This window comes from Salvelinus namaycush, chromosome 17 (genome assembly GCF_016432855.1).
Source record: "Salvelinus namaycush isolate Seneca chromosome 17, SaNama_1.0, whole genome shotgun sequence".
NCBI classification, from domain to species: domain Eukaryota; kingdom Metazoa; phylum Chordata; class Actinopteri; order Salmoniformes; family Salmonidae; genus Salvelinus; species Salvelinus namaycush.
In genome coordinates, this window is record NC_052323.1 from 2517075 (window position 1) to 2538009 (window position 20935).

A 20935-nucleotide genomic window follows, 5' to 3' on the forward strand; every position below is an offset into this window, starting at 1 on the left:
CATACCCTACATTACTCATCTCATATGTATATACTGTACTCTATACCATCTACTGCATCTTGCCTATGCCGTTCAGCCATCGCTCATCCATATATTTATATGTAAATATTCTTATTCATTCCTTTACACATGTGTGTATAAGGTAGTTTTTGTGAAATTGTTAGATATTACTGCATGGTCGGGAACTAGAAGCACAAGCATTTCGCTACACTCGCATTAACATCTGCTAACCATGTGTATGTGACCAATAAAATTTGATTTTGATGCATTTCTGAAGTATTTAAAACTTCTTATGGCTGCAATCCCGTTAACGGGATGATATGACAACAGCCAGTGAAAGTGCAGGGCGCCAAATTCAAACAACAGAAATCTCATAATTAAAATTCCTCAAACATACATGTATCTTATATCATTTTAAAGGTAATCTTGTTGTTAATCCCACCAAAGTGTCCGATTTCAAATAGGCTTTACAGCGAAATCACCACAAACGATTGTTAGGTCACCGCAAAATCACAGACAAACACAGTCATTTTCCCAGCCAAAGACAGGAGTCAGAAATAGAGATAAAATTAATCACTAAACTTTGATGATCTTCATCAGATGACACTCATAGGACTTCATGTTACACAATACATATATGTTTTGTTCGATAAAGTTCATATTTATATCCAAAAACCTCAGTTTACATTGGCGCCATGTTCAGAAATGCCTCCAAAATATCCGGAGAAATTGCAGAGAGCCACGTCAAATAACATAAATACTCAACATAAACTTTGATGAAAGATACATGTTTTACATAGAATTAAAGATACACTTGTTCTTAATGCAACCGCTGTGTCAGATTTCAAAAGCTTTACGGCAAAAGCACAATATTCAATAATCTGAGAACAGCGTTCAGCCATAAAAGGAAGCCATACAGTTACCCGCCAAATTGTGCAGTCAACAAAACTCATAAAAAGCATTATAAATCTTCACTTACCTTTGCTGATCTTCGTCGGAATGCACTCCCAGGACTCCCACTTCCACAAGAAATGTTCGTTTTGTTCGGTAATGTCCATCATTTATGTCCAAATAGATATTTTTGTTAGCGTGTTTGGTAAACAAATCCAACGTCAGGAAGCGCGTTCACTAAAAGCAGACGAAATGTCAAAAAACAGTCAGTAGAAACATGTCAAACGATGTATTGAATCAATCTTTAGAATGTTTTTAACATAAATCTTCAGTAACGTTCCAACCGGAGAATTACATTGACTTCAGATGTGCGATGGAACAGAGCTCCCTCATGGTCAGAGCATGGTCAGGTTATGATAGACCTGACTAATTCCTGTCTCCTTCGGCCCCACCTCACAGTAGAGGCATCAGACAAGGTTCTACAGACTGTTGATATCTAGTGGAAGCCGTAGGAAGTGCAAACTCATCCATATCCCACTGTGCATTCAATAGGGTCTTGGTTGAAAATCGACCAACCTCAGAATTCCCACTTCCTGTTTGGATTTTTTCTCAGGTGTTTGCCTGCCATATGAGTTCTGTTATACTCACAGACATCATTCAAACAGTTTTAGAAACTTCAGAGTGTTTTCTATCCAATACGAATAATAATATGCATATATTAGCAACTGGGATTGAGGAGCAGGCAGTTTACTATGGGCACCTCTGTGCACCTTTCATCCAAGCTACTCAATACTGCCCCTGCAGCCATAAGAAGGGCCCACAGGGCCCATATCTATGATCATGTCACGTTGTTCGTAATAATGAATGTCGGACCAAGGCGCAGTGAATGTAGAGTTCCACATCATTTATTATAAATAAAGTGAAACTTAAGCAAAGACAAAACAAATAAAGAATAAACGAACCGTGACGACAATGCAGTGCTAACAGGCAACTAAACATAAACAATATCCCATAACCCACAGGTGGAAAAAATGCTACTTAAGTATGATCCCAAATTAGAGATAATGATAACCAGCTGCCTCTAATTGGGAATCATACAAATCACCAACATAGAAAATAAACCTAGACCCCACATAGAAATTATAAACTAGAACAATCCCCTAGTCACGCCCTGACCTACTCTACCATAGAAAATAAAAGCGTTCTATGGTCAGGACGGGACAGATCGTGGCATTGATCTCCCAGTAAGAATGATGTAATGAAAGTACAACCAGTCTCAGCTCTATTCATACAAGTCTCACAATAACCTTTTTCTTGATCTATACTCGTTAAGATTGTTCTTCAATACCTGCCCTATTCTTGTGTCTGAAATGTGATCCACTGGTCTTTCTTCAGATGAATAACCACATATGATTTATTCTTAGAGGCAACCTAGTCATCATGCACACTGAATATAATAGAGGAACTTTATTTTTTCCCGTTATGGAGCTTCTTCTTGATAGAATATCATGTCTATAGGATCAACCCAGTTGCTCCCTCCTGAGGCAGAAGGCTGAGGGTCATATAGATGGGGTCTCTAAAGCCACTTTATAGGTGATCACATATATTTTAGCCTCTAATGACAACAATGCTAAATAATGAATATGGGGGAAAATCCTCCCTCTGGGAAACCATCATTAATTAGCACTCAAAATGAGGTCAAATACAGCCTACATCAGCCAGAGCATATTACCCTTGATTGTATGGAATACCCTTTCGGTAACACTTTACCTAAAGTCTGCAGGTATAACAAGCTTTAGAGTAGAATAGAATACTAAATAATAACTTTATTTTTCATGTGAAGAAATGTCTTGTTTATAACTTGTTATTATAATAATATATAAGCATGTATGAATGTATAAGCATGTATGAATCCTGATAATGTCTTATAATAATCAAACTTATAATAAGTTATGTCTCTCTACGCATCAACAGACTCAAAATGGCTGGTATCTGGTCAGGATCGAGGTGATTATAAGACATTACAAGAGGGTCATATACTCATGACAAGTCTTGCGATCCATTATAACTGCATCATAATGCATTCGTCGTGTTACCATCTTTTCGTTAAGGTATGACATGTCTCTAAGACAGTAAGATGTTAGACTGCTACTTACAAGGACTCCTGGGTAGTAGCCACCGACGGTGATGTTCTGTGTCCTGGTGGTGGCTGCCAGTCCGAAGACAAGGATGAGCACAGACACAATGAGCAACATCACAGTGACCACGATGGACTTCTGTTTCCTCTGTTTGAATGATCCTGGAAGACATACACAGCGTTAGACAATATACTTGTATATCCATTCAATATACAGGTAATTCAACAGATCATCAGATCAGTTTTTGCTACTGAAAGTGTTCCTGAAAACTTAACTCCTGCCATGGAACATTTTGGTTGGATTGTACGAACAGTAGACCAATGAACAAAGTACTAAAATATATTTTAACTGTAGTATCCCTGTGTTAGTCATTACGCACTCCTCTTCAATGGATAGGGTAATATCAACAGGAGTGTGTTTTGGTTAGCTGGGTCGTTCCACCAATTAAGTGCCTTTTGAGTAGTGTTACTTAAAAAAAAATTATAAATATTTTTGTCCCGTGTGCCTCAGTTGGTAGAGCATGGCACTTGCAACGCCAGGGTTGTGGGTTGGATTCCAATGGGGGACCAGTATGGAAGAACAAAAAAAGGTTCAAGATGTATACACTCACTACTCTTAAGTCGCTCTGGATAAGTGTCTGCTAAATGACTAAAATGTAAACGTTAAATAAAACAATGACTAAATTAAGTGCCAAATAAAGTAACAGGCTTGACAACTTCATATTAAATCATCCAGAAATCAAACCAAAACCTGTGAAAAAACACGTGGTACACACATATGTTTTATTTTCATGAGTCAGACAAACATTTTTATATGTGTTTTTTTCCCCCTCATGTCCCCAAAAATGTTCCCCATATTTTTCACCACTTCTACATCTGATCTCCCATCCAGGGAACGACACTGTTTAGCTTCAGAGGCAAACCAGCAGTGGGATGCAGGGTGCTATGTTGCTGGAATGAATATGCCAAAACCTGCAACTGGAAAAAAAGGCAGCAAAAGCAAAGGCCATGGTAACATAACCAAAGACAGGGGAAATTACAGGAAAGAGGGAGGTGTTTTATATACTGAAAATAAATGCAACATGTAAAGTGTTGGTCCCATGTTTCATGAGCTGAAATAAAAGATCCCAGAATTTTTCCATATCCACAAAAAGCTTATCTCTCTAAAATGTTGCACAAATTTGTTAACATCCCTATTAGGGAATATTTCTCCTTCGCCAAGATAATCCAGCCACCTGACAGGTGTGGCATATCAAGAAACGGATAAAAAAATTTTTTTAAAAGGCCACTAAAATAGATTAGGGCCTAATGCATTCATTTCAATTGGTTGTTTCCATATATGAACTGTAACTCAGTAAAATCGTTGAAATTGTTGCATTTATGTCTTTGTTCAGTATAAACGCATTATAATTATATATTTTTTTATCACTGAAAACAATTGTTTTTGCATCCATTTTACAATTAATTTGTTCTCGCATTTTGAAATTATTTCCTTGCAATATTTTTTTGGGGTATCAACACTTTTGGATTTATGTTTCTCAATATAAAAGTTTGTTTGTTTGCAATACCAGGAATTTTGTAGTCGACTTCAGAAGTTTTGCTTGTTATTAATGACACAACATTAACTCTCTCACTAGAGGATTGCACAATATAATAACACTACTAAAAGTGTTATCCCTGCCACAGTTTCAGTAACAAGCTGAGGGATGGGGCTGGAGAAATGCAACCACTCAAATCCATAGAATACGCTATGAATGCAAGGACTGATCATCTATGGCAGTGGTTCCCAAACTTTTTATAGTCCCGTACCCCTTCAAACATTCAACCTCCAGCTGCGTACCCCCTTCTAGCACTAGTGTCAGCGCACTCTCAAATGAAGTTTTTTTGCCATCATTGTAAGCCTGCCACACACACACACACACTATACGATACATTTATTAAACATAAGAATGAGTATGAGTTTGTGTCACAACCCGGCTCGTGGAAAGTAACAGAGTGCTTATAGGACCTGGGCACAAATAATAATATAATAATAATCAATAATCTTGCTCTTTATTTAGCCATCTTACAAATAAAACCTTATTTGTTCATCAACAATTGTGAATAACTCACCACAGGTCAATGAGAAGGGTGTGCTTGAAAGGATGCACATAACTCTGCAATGTTGGGTTGTATTGGCGAGACTCTCAGTCTTAAATAATTTTCCACACACAGTCTGTGTCTGTATTTATTTTTTATGCTAGTGAGGGCCGAGAATCCACTCTCACATAGGTATGTGGCTGCAAAGGGCATCGGTGTCTTAACAGCACGATTTGCCAAGGCAGGATACTCTGAGCGCAGCCCAATCCAGAAATCTGGCAGTGGCTTCTGATTAAATTCAGTTTTCACAGAATCGCTTTTTGCAATTTCGATGAGGCTCTCTTGTTCAGATATTGGAAAGTGGACTGGCGGCAGGGCTTGAAAGGGATAACAAATCCATTTTTTTGTGTCATCCTTTTCAGGAGAGTACCTGTGTAATTGCGCCCCCAACTCACTCAGGTGCTTCGCTATATAAACAAACAAACAAAAAAGTCCCTTTTTCAGGACCCTGTCTTTCAAAGATAATTTGTAAAAATCCAAATATCTTCACAGATCTTCATTGTAAAGGGTTTAAACACTGTTTCCCATGCTTGTTCAATGAACTATAAACCATTAATGAACATGCACCTGTGAAACAGTCGTTAAGACACTAATAGCTTACAGACGGTAGGCAATTAAGGTCACAGTTATGAAAACTTGGGACACTAGAGGCCTTTCTACTGACTCTGAAAAACACAAAAATAAAGATGCACAGGGTCCCTGCTCATCTGCGTGAGCATGCCTTAGGCATGCTGCAAGGAGGCATGAGGACTGCAGATGTGGCCAGGACAATAAATTGCAATGTCCGTACTGTGAGACGCCTAAGACAGCGCTACGGGAGACAGGACGGACAGCTGATCGTCCTCGCAGTGGCAGACCACGTGTAACAACACCTGCACAGGATCGGTACATCCGAACATCACACCTGCGGGACAGGTACAGGATGTCAACAACAACTGCCCGAGTTACACCAGGAACGCACAATCCCTCCATTAGTGCCCAGACTGTCCGTAATAGGCTGAGAGAGGCTGGACTGAGGGCTTGTAGGCCTGTTGTAAGGCAGGTCCGCACCAGACATCACCGGCAACAACGTCGCCTATGGGCACAAACCCACCGTCGCTGGACCAGACAGGACTGGCAAAAAGTGCTCTTCACTGACGAGTCACGGTTTTGTCTCACCATGGGTGATGGTCGGATTCATGTTTATCGTCGAAAGAATGAGCGTTACACCGAGGCCTGTACTCTGTAACGGGATCGATTTGGAGGTGGAATGTTCGTCATGGTCTAGGGCGCTGTGTCACAGCATCATCGGACTGATATTGTTGTCATTGCAGGCAATCTCAGCACTGTGGTTACAGGGAAGACATCCTCCTCCCTCATGTGGTACCCTTCCTGCAGGCTCATCCTGACATGACCCTCCACCATGACAATGCCACCAGCCATACTGCTCGTTCTGTGCGTGATTTCCTGCAAGACAGAAATGTCAGTGTTCTGCCATGGCCAGCGAAGAGCCCGGATCTCAATCCCATTGCATTCCCTCCAGAAATGTCCGGGAACTCTGTTGTCATGGTTTACAGAAGAGGATGTCTTCCTTAATTGACCCCCCATAAACGTAACGGACAGGTCCGCCACGTCTGTTGACTCATCCAGCTGTAACGCAAAGAATTCACTGGCTTGTATGCGAAGCAGTTGCAACTCTTCAGACACTGGACAGAGGAACTCTGCCTGAAGGCCAGCGTCCCAGAGTCGCCTCTTCACTGTTGACGTTGAGACCGGTGTTTTGCAGGTACTATTTAATGAAGCTGCCATTTGAGAACTTGTGAGGCGTCTGTTTCTCAATCTAGACACTCTAATGTACTTGTCCTCTTGCTCAGTTGTGCACCGGGGCCTCCCACTCTTTCTATTCTGGTTAGAGCCAGTTTGCGCTGTTCTGTGAAGGGAGTAGCACACAGCGTTGTACGAGATCTTCAGTTTCTTGGCAATCTCTCGCATGGAATAGCCTTCATTTCTCAGAACAAGAATAGAACCCACAAATGCTGATGCTCCAGATACTCAACTAGTCTAAAAAAGGCCAGTTTATTGCTTCTTTAATCAACACAACAGTTTTCAGCTATGCTCACATAATTGCAAAAGGGTTTTGAAAAGGGTGACCGCAAACTTTTGAACAGTAGTGTATACACACAGTGGCAAGAAAAAGTATGTGAACCCTTTGGAATTACCTGGATTTCTGCCTAAATTAGTCAGATCTTCATCTATGTCACAATAATAGACAAACGCCGTGTGCTTAAACTAATAACACACAAATTATTGTATTTTTCTTGTCTATATTGAATACATCATTTAAACATTCAGTGTAGGTTGGAAAAAGTATGTGAACCCCTAGGCTAATGACTTTTCCAAAAGCTAATTGGAGTAAGGAGTCAGCTAACCTGGAGTCCAATCAATGAGATTTTGGTTCGAGCTGCCTTGTCCTATGAAAAAAACTCACACAATTGTTGTTTGCTATTCCCAAGAAGCATTGCCTGATGTGAACCATGCCTCGAACAAAAAGAGATCTCAGAAGAACTAAGATTAAGAATGGTTGACTTGCATAAAGCTGGAAAGGGTTAAAAAAGTATCTATAAACGCCTTGATGTTCATCAGTCCACAGTAAGACAAACTGTCTATAAATGGAGAAAGTTCAGCACTGTTGCTACTCTCCCTAGGAGTGGGCGTCCTGCAAAGATGACCGCAAGAGCACAGTGCAGAATGCTCAATGAGGTTAAGAAGAATCCTAGAGTGTCAGCTAAAGACTTACAGAAATCTCTGGAACATGCTAACATCTCTGTTGACGAGTCTACGATACGTAAAACTCTAAACAAGAATGGTGTTCATGGGAGGACAACACTGAAGAAGCCACTGCTGTCCAAAAAAAACATTGCTGCACGTCTGAAGTTCGCAAAAGAGCACCTGGATGTTCCACAGCGCTTCTGGCAAAATATTCTGTGGACAGATAAAACTAAATTTGAGTTATTTGGAAGGAACACACAACACTATGTGTGGAAAAAAAAAGGCACAGCACACCAACATCAAAACCTCATCCAAACTGTAAAGTATGTTGGAGGGAGCATCATGGTTTGGGGCTGCTTTGCTGCCTCGGGGCCTGAACAGCTTGCTATCATTGCCGGAAAAATGAATTCCCAGGTTTATCAAGACATTTTGCATGAGAATGTAAGGCTGTCTGTCTGTCAATTGAAGCTCAACAGAAGTTGGTTGATGCAACAGGACAACGACCCAAAACACAGATTAAATCAACAACAGAATGGCTTCAACAGAAGAAAATACACCTTCTGGAGTGGCCCAGTCAGTGTCCTGACCTCAACCCGATTGAAATGCTGTGGCATGACCTCGAGAGTGGTTCACACCAGACATCCTAAGAATATTGTTGAACTGAAACAGTTTTGTAAAGATGTATGGTCCAGAATTCCTCCTGACCGTTGTGAAGGTCTGATCCGCAACTACAGAAAACATTTGGTTGAGTTTATTGCTGCCAAAGGAGGGTCAACCAGTTATTAAATCCAAGGGTTCACATATTTTTTCCACCCTACACTGTGAATGTTTACATGGTGTGTTAAATAAAGACATGAAAACATAATTGTTTGTGTGTTATTAGTTTAAGCAGACTGTGTTTGTCTATTGTTGTGGCTTAGATGAAGATCAAATCAAATTTTATGTCCAATTTATACAGAAATGCAGGTAATTCCAAAGGGTTCACATACTTTTTCTTGTCACTGTATATCTGTATCTATACATAATCTATAATTTTGATACCATAGATCAGGTGTTCCCAAACTGGGGTACGCGCAGTACCGCCGGGGGTACGCCAAATGTGATGAATCACATTTTTATTTGGCGTACCCCCGACGACACTGCGCGTACCCCAGTTTGGGAACACCTGATCTATGGTATCAAAATTATAGATTTAAACTAGGTTGTTTACATTTACTTTGTTTACCAACATTGGAGTAAAACAAGCTTATATTTTGAGTTCTGATGGGGTACAACAGTTGAACTACGCTCATGAGGCAAAATACATGACATTTTTTAAGAATCAAGTACAAAAATGGATGTAACAACTAAGGACCGCCCCTTTAACAGGCAGTGACCTTCATATAGCAGAACTACTGTAGATGTGGTCACCCCAATTCCACCGGTGGAAACTTTGCAGATGCTAACACCAACTTTTCACATGTGATGAGAATAATATTATTTTAACCCCACATGTGAACTTGCAATTCCACATGTGAAAGTGAGGTTTTCACATAAGGAGTTCTTACATGTGAAACTGCAAATTTGATTTTAACTTTCACACGTGGAATGTCAAGTTCACAATCGGATGTAAAAAATCTAATTTGCAGTTTCATATGTGAAAAAATGTCACGTGAAAAACAATCACGTGGAAGTTTTTCACATATGAAACTGCAAATGTGATTTTCACGTGATTGAATTTCACGTGAACTTGCAATTTCACATGTTTACACTTCCACGTGATTGTTTTTAAGTGCGATTTTCACCCTCTAGTGGCCTCATGGATGGAATGTTATTAATAGTTTTCAGAATTTCCTAATTAACATTTTTTTTTTTTTAAACGACGAAAATCCTGTGTTTCTATGTCAAACGATTTTGTTATATTTCAGTCTTCTGTGATGTATATAAAGTGTAATTGTCACGCCCTGACCTTAGAGATCATTTTTATGTCTCTATTTTGGTTGGTCAGGGCGTGAGTTGGGGTGGGCATTCTATGTTTTGTTCTATGTTGTCTATTTCTATGTGTTTGGCCGGGTGTGGTTCTCAATCAGAGGCAGCTGTCTATCGTTGTCTCTGATTGAGAACCATACTTAGGTATCCTTTTCCCACCTGTGTTTTGTGGGTAGTTGTTTTCTGTTTTTGTGTCTGCACCAGACAGAACTGTTTCGCTTTTGTTCTCCTGTTTGTTGTTTTTGTTAGATTTGGTTTTTGGATTAAATTATGAACACTTTAAACGCTGCACCTTGGTCCACTCTTCCTTCAGCCCACGAGAATCGTTACAGTAATATTGGGATGCAAACTCAAAATTAAATACATTTCAACTGACATGGTACAGGTGTCTTTTTTGATACCTTAAAATGAATCATTAATTACATGAATTAAATAATAATCTTCAGAAATGACTATGTCAAAGCATCAAAATAACTAGGGCTTTACAACGATGGTGAACATTTGAATTAAATGTTGGGTTTAAGTGGGTAAAAAAAAGAACAATTGTTCATTTTAAAAATCTGATTGAAAATTAATTCAATGTTGTCTATATTAATGGGCACTTCATTTAATATAACAGGCTTTTGCAATTAAATATTTGTGCACAAGTTCTACTTAAAATAACAAAGGCACTCATTTCATGGAAGGACCCAGCTGTGTATAAACCAAGGAATCTAAAGCCATGATTAAACTAACCATGTTGTTCCCCTCATCCCATTCACAATGCATGTATAGCTCAAATCTAGTATCATCTTGACATTGATCATTTGTTTCTCATTACTAACATGCTATACACCTTCCTAATATTGATTTGCACCCCCTTTTGCCCTCAGAACAGCCTCAATTCATCGGGGCATGGACTACACGGTGTCGAAAGCGTTCCACAGGGATGCTGGCCCATGTTGACTCCAATACAAAGTTGGCTGGATGTCCTTTCGGTGGTGGACCATTGTTGATACACACAGGAAACTGTTGAGCATGAAAACCCCAGCACGTTGCAGTTCTTGGCACAATCAAACCGGTGCGCCAGGCACCTACTACCATACCTTGTTCAAAGGCACTTACATATTTTGTCTTGCCCATTCACCCTCTGAATGGCACACATACACAATCAATTTCTTAAGTCTTAAAAATATTTATTTAACCTGTCTCCTCCCCTTCATCTATACTGATTGAAGTGGATTTAACAGGTGACATCAATAAGGGAGCATAGCTTTCACCTGGATTCACCTTGGCCAGTCTATCATTATACAAAATCCAAGATGGCGTAGCAGTCAGGCGTCTTTGTCTTCGTCTTGTCGTGTCCCGTGTATACATCTTTTTTCTTCGCATATATTTCATATATATATATATATATTTTTTTTAACCTCAACTCCAACATACTCTACTGCAACCAGCCACACCCAATGTGGTATGGATCTGCTATTTTCTTTACTTTAGAACCGGAACCCCCAAAAGAAGCTAGCCAGCTAACTAGCTACTAGCTAGTAGTCAGCTAGCCACTGCTAGCGGTCATTAGCTAACCTTCAGCCCGGACAACTCCTGCCAGTCTGCACAGCACGATTCAACCCAGAGCATATCAGACTTCTTTTCTTCACATCTCCGGATTCCTACCACAAGCCCTGAACCTTTTCACCTGGATCATCGCAGCTAGCTAGCTGCTATCCGAGTGGCTACTCCTGGCTAATGTCTCTGTCCTGAAGCAAGCACCAATTAGCATGGAGCTAGCCTATGCTAGGCCCATCTCCCGGCTAGCCTGGACCCCTTTTACTGCCAATACGGAGCCCCGCCGATCCATCACGACTGGACTACCGACGTAATCTGCCCGAGGGGGTTTTCAACAGGTTCCTCCGTCGTGACGTCCCCGGAATGCCCATCTGCTAGCCTGCTAGCCGCGGCCTGCTAGCTGTCTAGAGCATATCGGACTGTTAGCTGAAGAGGTCCATCAGCCAATTTCTTGGGCTACAATACCTATTTTGCCAATTGGCCTGGACCCTTTAACTACACAGAGCCCTGCCGATCCATCACAACTGGTCTGCCGACGTAATCTGCCCGAGGGGGCTGCAACAGACTCTTCCGTCGCGACATCGACCTAAGGCCCTTATGCTAGCCTGCTAGCCCCGGCCTGCTAGCTGTCTGAATTGCCGTGTCTCCAGCCCGCCTAGCTACTCACTAGACCCCATGATCACTCGGCTACGCATGCCTCTCCCTAACGTCAATATGCCTTGTCCATTGCTGTTTTGGTTAGTGATTATTGTCTTATTTCACTGAGGAGCCTCCAGCCCTGCTCTATATTCCTTAGCTAACCCTTTTGCTCCACCTCCCACACATGTGGTTACCTCACCTAGTTTAAATGGTGTCTCTAGAGACAATACATCTCTCATCATCACGCAATGCCTAGGTTTACCTCCACCTTATTCACATCCTACCATACCTTTGTCTGTACATTATGCCTTGAATCTATTCTACCGCGCCCAGAAACCTGCTCCTTTTACTCTCTGTTCCGAACGTACTAGATGACCAGTTCTTATAGCCTTTAGCCTTTAGCCGTACCCTTATCCTACTCCTCCTCTGTTCCTCTGGTGATGTAGAGGTTAATCCAGGCCCTGCAATGCCTAGATCCACTCCCATTCCGCAGGCGCTCTCATTTGTTGACTTCTGTAACCGTAAAAGCCTTGGTTTCACGCATGTTAACATTAGAAGCCTCCTCCCTATGTTTGTTTTATTCACTGCTTTAGCACACTCTGCCAACCCGGATGTCCTAGCCGTGTCTGAATCCTGGCTTAGGAAGAACACCAAAACCCCTGAAACTTCCATCCCTAACTATAACATTTTCCGACAAGATAGAACTGCCAAAGGGGGCGGAGTGGGAATCTACTGCAGAGTTCTGTCATACTATCCAGGTATGTGCCCAAACAATTTGAGCTTCTACTTTTAATAATCCACCTTTCCAGAAACAAGTCTCTCACCGTTGCCACTTGCTATAGACCACCTTCAGCCCCCAGCTGTGCCCTGGACACCATATGTGAATTGATTGCCCCCCATCTATCTTCAGAGCTCGTACTGTTAGGTGACCTAAACTGGGACATGCTTAACACCCCGGCCGTCCTACAATCTAAGCTAGATACCCTCAATCTCACACAAATTATCAATGAATCTACCAGGTACAACCCCAAATCTGTAAACACGGGCACTCATAGATATCATCCTACCTAACCTGCCCTCCAAATACACCTCTGCTGTCTTCAACCAAGATCTCAGCGATCACTGCCTCATTGCCTGCGTCCGTAATGAGTCTGCGGTCAAACGACCACCCCTCATCACTGTCAAACGCTCCCTAAAACACTTCAGCGAGCAGGCCTTTCTAATCGACCTGGCCCGGGTATTCTGGAAGGATATTGACCTCATTTCGTCAGTAGAGGATGCCTGGTTATTCTTTAAAAGAGCTTTCCTCACCATCTTTAATATGAATGCCCCATTCAAAAAATGTAGAACCAGGAACAGAAAGAGCCCTTGGTTCACTCCAGACCTGACTGCCCTTGACCGGCACAAAAATATCCTGTGGCGTACTGCATTAGCATCGAATAGCCCCTGCGATATGCAACTTTTCAGGGAAATTAGGAACCAATATACACAGGCAGTTAGGAAAGCAAAGGCTAGCTTCTTCAAACAGAAATTTGCATCCTGTAGCACAAACTCCAAAAAGTTCTGGGACACTGTAAAGTCCATGGAGAATAAGAGCACCTCCTCCCAGCTGCCCACTGCACTGAGGCTAGGAAACACTGTCACCACCGATAAATCCACAATAATTGAGAATTTCAATAAGCAATTTTCTACAGCTGGCCATGCTTTCCACCTGGCTACCCCTACCCCGGTCAACAGCCCTGCACCCCCCACAGCAACTTGCCCAAGCCTGCCCCATTTCTCCTTCACCCAAATCCAGATAGCTGATATTCTGAAAGAGCTGCAAAATCTGGACCCCTACAAATCAGCCGGGCTGGACAATCTGGACCCTCTTTTTCAAAAATTATCAGCCGCAATTGTTGCAACCCCTATTACTAGCCTGTTCAACCTCTCTTTCGTATCGTCTGGGATCCCCAAAGAATGTAAAGCTGCCGCAGTTATCCCCCTCTTCAAAGGGGGAGACACTCTAGACCCAAACTGTTACAGGCCTATATCTATCCTACCCTGCCTTTCTAAGGTCTTCGAAAGCCAAGTTAACAAACAGATCACCGACCATTTCGAATCCCACCGTATCTTCTCCGCTATGCAATCTGGTTTCCGAGCTGGTCATGGGTGCACCTCAGCCATGCTTAAGGTCCTAAACGATATTATAACCACCATCGATAAGAGACAATACTGTGCAGCTGTATTCATCGACCTGGCAAAGGTTTTCGACTCTGTCAATCACCACATTCTTATCGGCAGACTCAACAACCTTGTTTCAAATCAAATCAAATCAAATTTTATTGGTCACATACACATGGTTAGCAGATGTTAATGCGAGTGTAGCTAAATGCTTGTGCTACTAGTTCCGACCGTGCAGTAATATCTAACAAGTCAGCTAACAATTTCACAACAACTACCTTATACACACAAGTGTGAAGGAATGAATAAGAATATGTACATATAAATACATGGATGAACGATGGCCGAACGGCATAGGCAAGATGCAGTAGACGGTATAGAGTACAGTATATACATATGAGATGAGTAATGTAGGGTATGTAAACATTATATAAAGTGGCATTGTTTAAGTGACTAGTGATACATTTATTACATCCAATTATTAAAGTGGCTAGAGATTGAGTCTGTATGTTGGCAGCAGCCACTCAATGTTAGTGATGGCTGTTTAACAGTCTGATGGCCTTGAGATAGAAGCTGTTTTTCAGTCTCTCGGTCCCAGCTTTGATGCACCTGTACTGACCTCGCCTTCTGGATGATAGCGGGGTGAACAGGCAGTGGCTCGAGTGGTTGTTGTCCTTGATGATCTTTTTGGCCTTCCTGTGACATTGGGTGGTGTAGGTGTCCTGGAGGGCAGGTAGTTTGCCCCCGGTGATGTGTTGTGCAGACCTCACTACCCTCTGGAGAGCCTTACGGTTATGGGTGGAGCAGTTGCCATACCAGGCGGTGATACAGCCCGACAGGATGCTCTTGATTGTGCTTCTGTAAAAGTTTGTGAGTGTTTTTGGTGACAAGCCAAATTTCTTCAGCCTCCTGAGGTTGAAGAGGCGCTATTGCGCCTTTTTCACTACGCTGTCTGTGTGGGTGGACCATTTCAGTTTGTCCGTGATGTGTACGCCGAGGAACTTAAAACGTTCCACCTTCTCCACTACTGTCACACGATGTGGACAGGGGAGTGCTCCCTCTGCTGTTTCCTGAAGTCCACGATCATCTCCTTTGTTTTGTTGACGTTGAGTGTGAGGTTATTTTTCTGACACCACACTCCGAGGTCCCTCACCTCCTCCCTGTAGGCTGTCTCGTCGTTGTTGGTAATCAAGCCTACCACTGTAGTGTTGTCTGCAAACTTGATGATTGAGTTGGAGGGGTGCATGGCCACAGGGAGTACAGTAGAGGGCTGAGAACGCACCCTTGTGGGGCCCCAGTGTTGAGGATCAGCGGGGTGGAGATGTTGTTTCCTACCCTCACCACCTGGGGGCAGCCCGCCAGAAAGTCCAGGACCCAGTTGCACAGGGCGGGGTCGAGACCCAGGGTCTCGAGCTTAATGACGAGTTTGGAGGGTACTATGGTGTTGAATGCTGAGCTGTAATCGATTAACAGCATTCTTACATAGGTATTCCTCTTGTCCAGATGAGTTAGGGCAGTGTGCAGTGTGATTGCGATTGCGTCGTCTGTGGACCTATTGGGGCGGTAAGCAAATTGGAGTGGGTCTAGGGTGTCAGGTAGGGTGGAGATGATATGATCCTTGACTAGTCTCTCAAAGCACTTCATGATGACGGAAGTGAGTGCTACAGGGCGAAAGTCATTTAGCTCAGTTACCTTAGCTTTCTTGGGAACAGGAACAATGATGGCCCTCTTGAAGCATGTAGGAACAGCAGACTGGGATAGGGATTGATTGAATATGTCCGTAAACACACCAGCCAGATGGTCTGCGCATGCTCTGAGGACGCGGCTAGGGATGCCGTCTGAGCCGGCAGCCTTGCGAGGGTTAACACGTTTAAATGTTTTACTCACGTTGGCTGCGGTGAAGGAGAGCCCGCAGGTTTTGGTAGCGGGCCGTGTCAGTGGCACTGTATTGTCCTCAAAGCGAGCAAAGAAGTTGTTTAGTTGGTCTGGGAGCAAGACATCGGTGTCCGCGACGGGGCTGGTTTTCTTTTTGTAGTCCGTGATTGGCTGTAGACCCTGCCACATACCTTTCGTGTCTGAGCCGTTGAATTGCGACTCTACTTTGTCTCTATACTGACGCTTAGCTTGTTTGATTGCCTTGCGGAGGGAATAGCTACACTGTTTGTATTCGGTCATGTTTCCGGTCGCCTTGCCATGATTAAAAGCAGTGGTTCAAGCTTTCAGTTTTGCGTGAATGCTGCCATCAATCCACGGTTTCTGGTTGGGGAAGGTTTTAATTTTTATTGGTTGGGGAAGGTTTTAATTTTTACCCATTCACCGTGGGTACCACATCACCGATGCACTTGCTAATAAACTCGCTCACCGAATCAGTGTATACATCAATATTATTGTCCGACGCTATCCGGAACATATCCCAGTCCACGTGATCGAAGCCATCTTGAAGCGTGGAATCAGATTGGTCGGACCAGCGTTGAACAGACCTGAGCACGGGCGTTTCCTGTTTTAGTTTCTGAGCTGGTCATGGGTGCACCTCAGCCATGCTCAAGTTCCTAAACGATATCATAACCGAATGACTGCATCTGCTGGTTCACCAACTACTTCTCAGACAGAGTTCAGTGTGTCAAGTCGGAGGGCCTGTTGTCCGGACCTCTGGCAGTCTCTATGGGGGTGCCACCGGGTTCAATTCTCGGGCCGACTCTTTTCTCTGTATACATCAATGATGTCGCTCTTGCTACTGGTGATTCTCTGATCCACTTCTACGTAGACGACACCAATCTGTATACTTCTGGCCCTTCTTTGGACACTGTGTTAACTAACCTCCAGACAAGCTTCAATGCCATACAACACTCCTTCCGTGGCCTCCAACTGCTCTTAAATGCAAGTAAAACTAAATGCATGCTCTTCAAATCGATTGCTGCCCGCACCTGCCTGCCTGTCCAGCATCACTACTCTGGACGGTTCTGACTTAGAATATGTGGACAACTACAAATACCTAGGTGTCTGGTTAGACTGTAAACTCTCCTTCCAGAATCACATTAAGCATCTCCAATCCAAGAATCGGCTTCCTATTTTGCAACAAAGCATCCTTCACTCATGCTGCCAAACATACCCTCGTAAAACTGACTATCCTACCGATCCTTGACTTCGGCGTTGTCATTTACAAAATAGCCTCCAACACTCTACTCAGCAAATTGGATGCAGTCTATCACAGTGCCATCCGTTTTGTCACCAAAGCCCCATATACTACACACCACTGCGACCTGTCTGCTCTCGTTGGCTGGCCCTCACTTCACATTCGTCGCCAAACCCACTGGCTCCAGGTCATCTATAAGTCTTTGCTTGGTAAAGCCCCGCCTTATCTCAGCTCACTGGTCACCAGCAGGTATATTTCACTGGTCACCCCCAAAGCCAATTCCTCATTTGGCCACCTTTCCTTCCAGTTCTCTGCTGCCAATGACTGGAACGAATTGCAAAAATCATTAAAGCTGGAGACTCAAATCTCCCTCTCTAACTTTAAGCACCAGCTGTCAGAGCAGCTCACATATCACTGCACCTGTACATAGCACATCTGTAAATAGCCCATCCAAATACCTCATCCCCATACTGTTTTTTCCCCCCTCCTTTGCACCGCAGTATCTCTACTTGCACATTCATCTATCACTCCAGTGTTTAATTGCTAAATTGTAATTATTTTGCCACTATGGCCTATTTATTGCCTTACCTCCCTTATCTTTCCTCATTTGCACACACTGTATATAGACTTTTCTATTGTGTTATTGACTGTATGTTTGTTTATTCCATGTGTAACTCTGTGTTGTTGCTTGTGTCGCACCACTTTGCTTTATCTTCGCCAGGTCGCAGTTGTAAATGAGAACTTGTTCTCAAGTGGCCTACCTGGTTAAATAAAGGTGCATTATTTTATTTTTTAATCATGGAAAGAGCAGGTGTTTCTAATGTGTTGTACACAGTATAGCTTCCGTCCCTCTCCTCGCCCCTACCTGGGCTCGAACCAGGGACCCTCTACACACATCGACAACTGACATCTACGAAGCATCGTTTACCCATCGCGCCACAAAAGCCGCGGACCTTGCAGAGCAAAGGGAACAACTACTTCAAGGGCTCAGAGCGAGTGACTTTACCAACTGAAACGCTGTTAGCGCGCACCACCGCTAACTAGCTAGCCATTTTACATCGGTTAAATCAGCGCATGTGATGATGCTTGCTAGTCTACCTTTTGAAAATACCCGTCTTTGTTAGATTCAAATGAAGAATCTATAGGTCTATTGGTGATTTTCATGATTTCAATAATTATCTGATGTAGAATCAGGTGTTATTAGGCCTACAATGTAATTAATTAATGATTATAACATCTCATGGAACTACTTTGTAAGGAATATAAATACAATGTAACCGTAACGTGTGTGAATGTTGTAAGAAAAGTAGTAAAAACAGAATCACAAACGAACACTTATTGGCTACATTATATTGTAACGGCCCTGGGTTTATAACGTTGCTGGTTGCGAGCAAGAAGCACATCAATTACTTAGCTGTAGTAAACTAGCGCTTTTCCAATATTTGAATAATGTACCGCTCTACTCGTGTCAAACACATTTTATTCCCACATAGTCAGTATTACATCCTATCTAAATAATTTATCCTGTCAATATGACCACGTCGTCAAATTGTACATTCCTTTAGAATGTTGACAACACCACACAAAGATAAACAGTCTGACAGTTCAATGTAGTTTACAGCAGTCAAAAGGCTACAGACAAAAATATGTTGCTGTCGCCCGCCCAGATAACCGCACAACATGTGCTTCGATGTTACCAAGTCGCCTATATTGTTTTTGCTGCAACCACGCAGTTGATCTTGCACACACATACCCATTGCCGTTTCTGTCAGAATTCCGGGTTGTTGATTCTGTACGAGAGGCATTTTCTAATCAAACGAAGGAGCTGGATATAGGCCCAGAATTATGATTCAAGGTTAAACCTTGTTTGTTAGATACCTAACAAGCAGAACAAATAGGCCAACTTGTTCACTGCTATGAACTAATGCAGGCGTGATATTTGATTACAGTAGCATTCTCTAAAGCAGACGTCCCCGCGCCGTTACGGTTGTCGTCGCTTTTACGTCAACATATATTTACATATCCACTCTCTTCATCTGTCGTGAACAGCGGAGCATCAATAAGTGCACAGTTTTGAGCATGAGTCACGCTCCAGTTACCGGGCTCGTCCTCTGCCCAGGCGTTGCCGACACATGTCAGATCTTACAACGCCTGGATAAGGTTTTTAAGCATCAGCATCATATGTTATACCAATGTGTCAGTCGATGACGTCGCACGCCACCATTGGTTGATGCGTGCAACGTCTGAGCGTGGAACGCGACCACATTCACACCAGACAGTCCAACTCAAGACAAAAGTACATTTAAATCAGTCCTAAAATCATCATAGGAACATTTTCATATAGACTAAATCTGAAAAAGCCAAACACTCGTTTTACGCCTAGTTTTTTAAATCCAAAATAACTAGACATATTCCGTTTCTGCTTTTTTAATTCGTTTTTATGATTGTTATAATACAGTAGCCTAGTTGTAACAGTTATTTTGATCATACAGGACGACATATTAGCTGACAAAAGGCTCATTTTACGCAAGAGTGGACTAAAATAGAGAATTTGTGATGTTCGAGCGCCACCCCATGTCAAAACTGAAAATAGTTGCCATCAACTCCTATAAACTGCAGGGTTTTACATAGTAATCTATTAGCCTATTTATTTCAGCTGTCCTCAAAGTGTTCCATTTCATTGTGATCTGCGCTAACAGGCCTACTGCCTATGCGTCATGATTAATTACAAACCTAATCATACGATGTTGCATGGCGTGTGGCACAGAGGCAGACATTATGCTGTATCTGATTGGACATTCAAGGTGGACGCAATTGATTTATTTAAAAAAAAAATGTATTATTATATTTTACAATGATTTTAATTCAATTAGCCTATGTTTTTTTCAGTGCATCTACCTGGCCTTTCACCTGACCATCTCACATAAAAAGGCTAAGCCGTGATAATGTAACTAGGCTAATTGACAAATACCAGGGTACATAATAGATACATGATAAAAGATAAGTAAAGCAAAAATGATAAAGGCTAACGTTATAATGTGTAACAAGATCTAGGCCGATAACAAACATATCACCCTTCAGTAAGCCTAACAAGTAAACAATTTGATTAATAAGCAGTATTAAAATAACTATCTACAATTGAATAATAAGAAAAGTGTTAAAATAACTATATAGGCCTATAACAAATATATCACCCTTCAGTGGGCCTAACAAGCAAACCATTTGATTAAGAAGCAGTGTTAAAATAACTATCTACATTTGATTTATAAGCAAAGTGTTAAAATAACTATTTTGGTGCGTGCGAGAAAATTTCCCTTCACAAATTAAGGAAAAAAATGGCACAATGGTAAATAAAATATGTTTTTCCATGACGACATGTCTCCTTTCATGTAGAACAATATCAAAAACGGAACAAAAAAAACAGCAAGTCCATGGGCTAGCAGATCGGGACGTGACTGGCGTGCAGATAGATAGCCCTTGATGATGAGATATATTTGAACTTCGCAGAACGACGTTTATGGTGATCAGTCGATGATAGGCGGTTGCACACATTGGGTCTGTACTTTCAGAGT

At 42.2% G+C, this 20935-nt stretch overlaps 1 protein-coding gene across 1 annotated transcript in view; it reads right to left on the reverse strand.

Annotated features, from left to right (window-relative positions):
- tmem255a (transmembrane protein 255A) overlaps window positions 1-19120 on the reverse strand; it is a 30544-nt gene extending 11424 nt beyond the window's left edge. Inside the window, exons 1-2 of the mRNA XM_039011643.1 lie at window positions 19117-19120; window positions 3048-3190 (exon numbers count right to left, since the gene is read on the reverse strand). Coding sequence (XP_038867571.1) covers window positions 3048-3190; window positions 19117-19120 — 147 coding nt within the window. The remainder of the gene's footprint in view (window positions 1-3047; window positions 3191-19116) is intronic.
- Between the last annotated feature and the right edge of the window lie 1815 nt (window positions 19121-20935).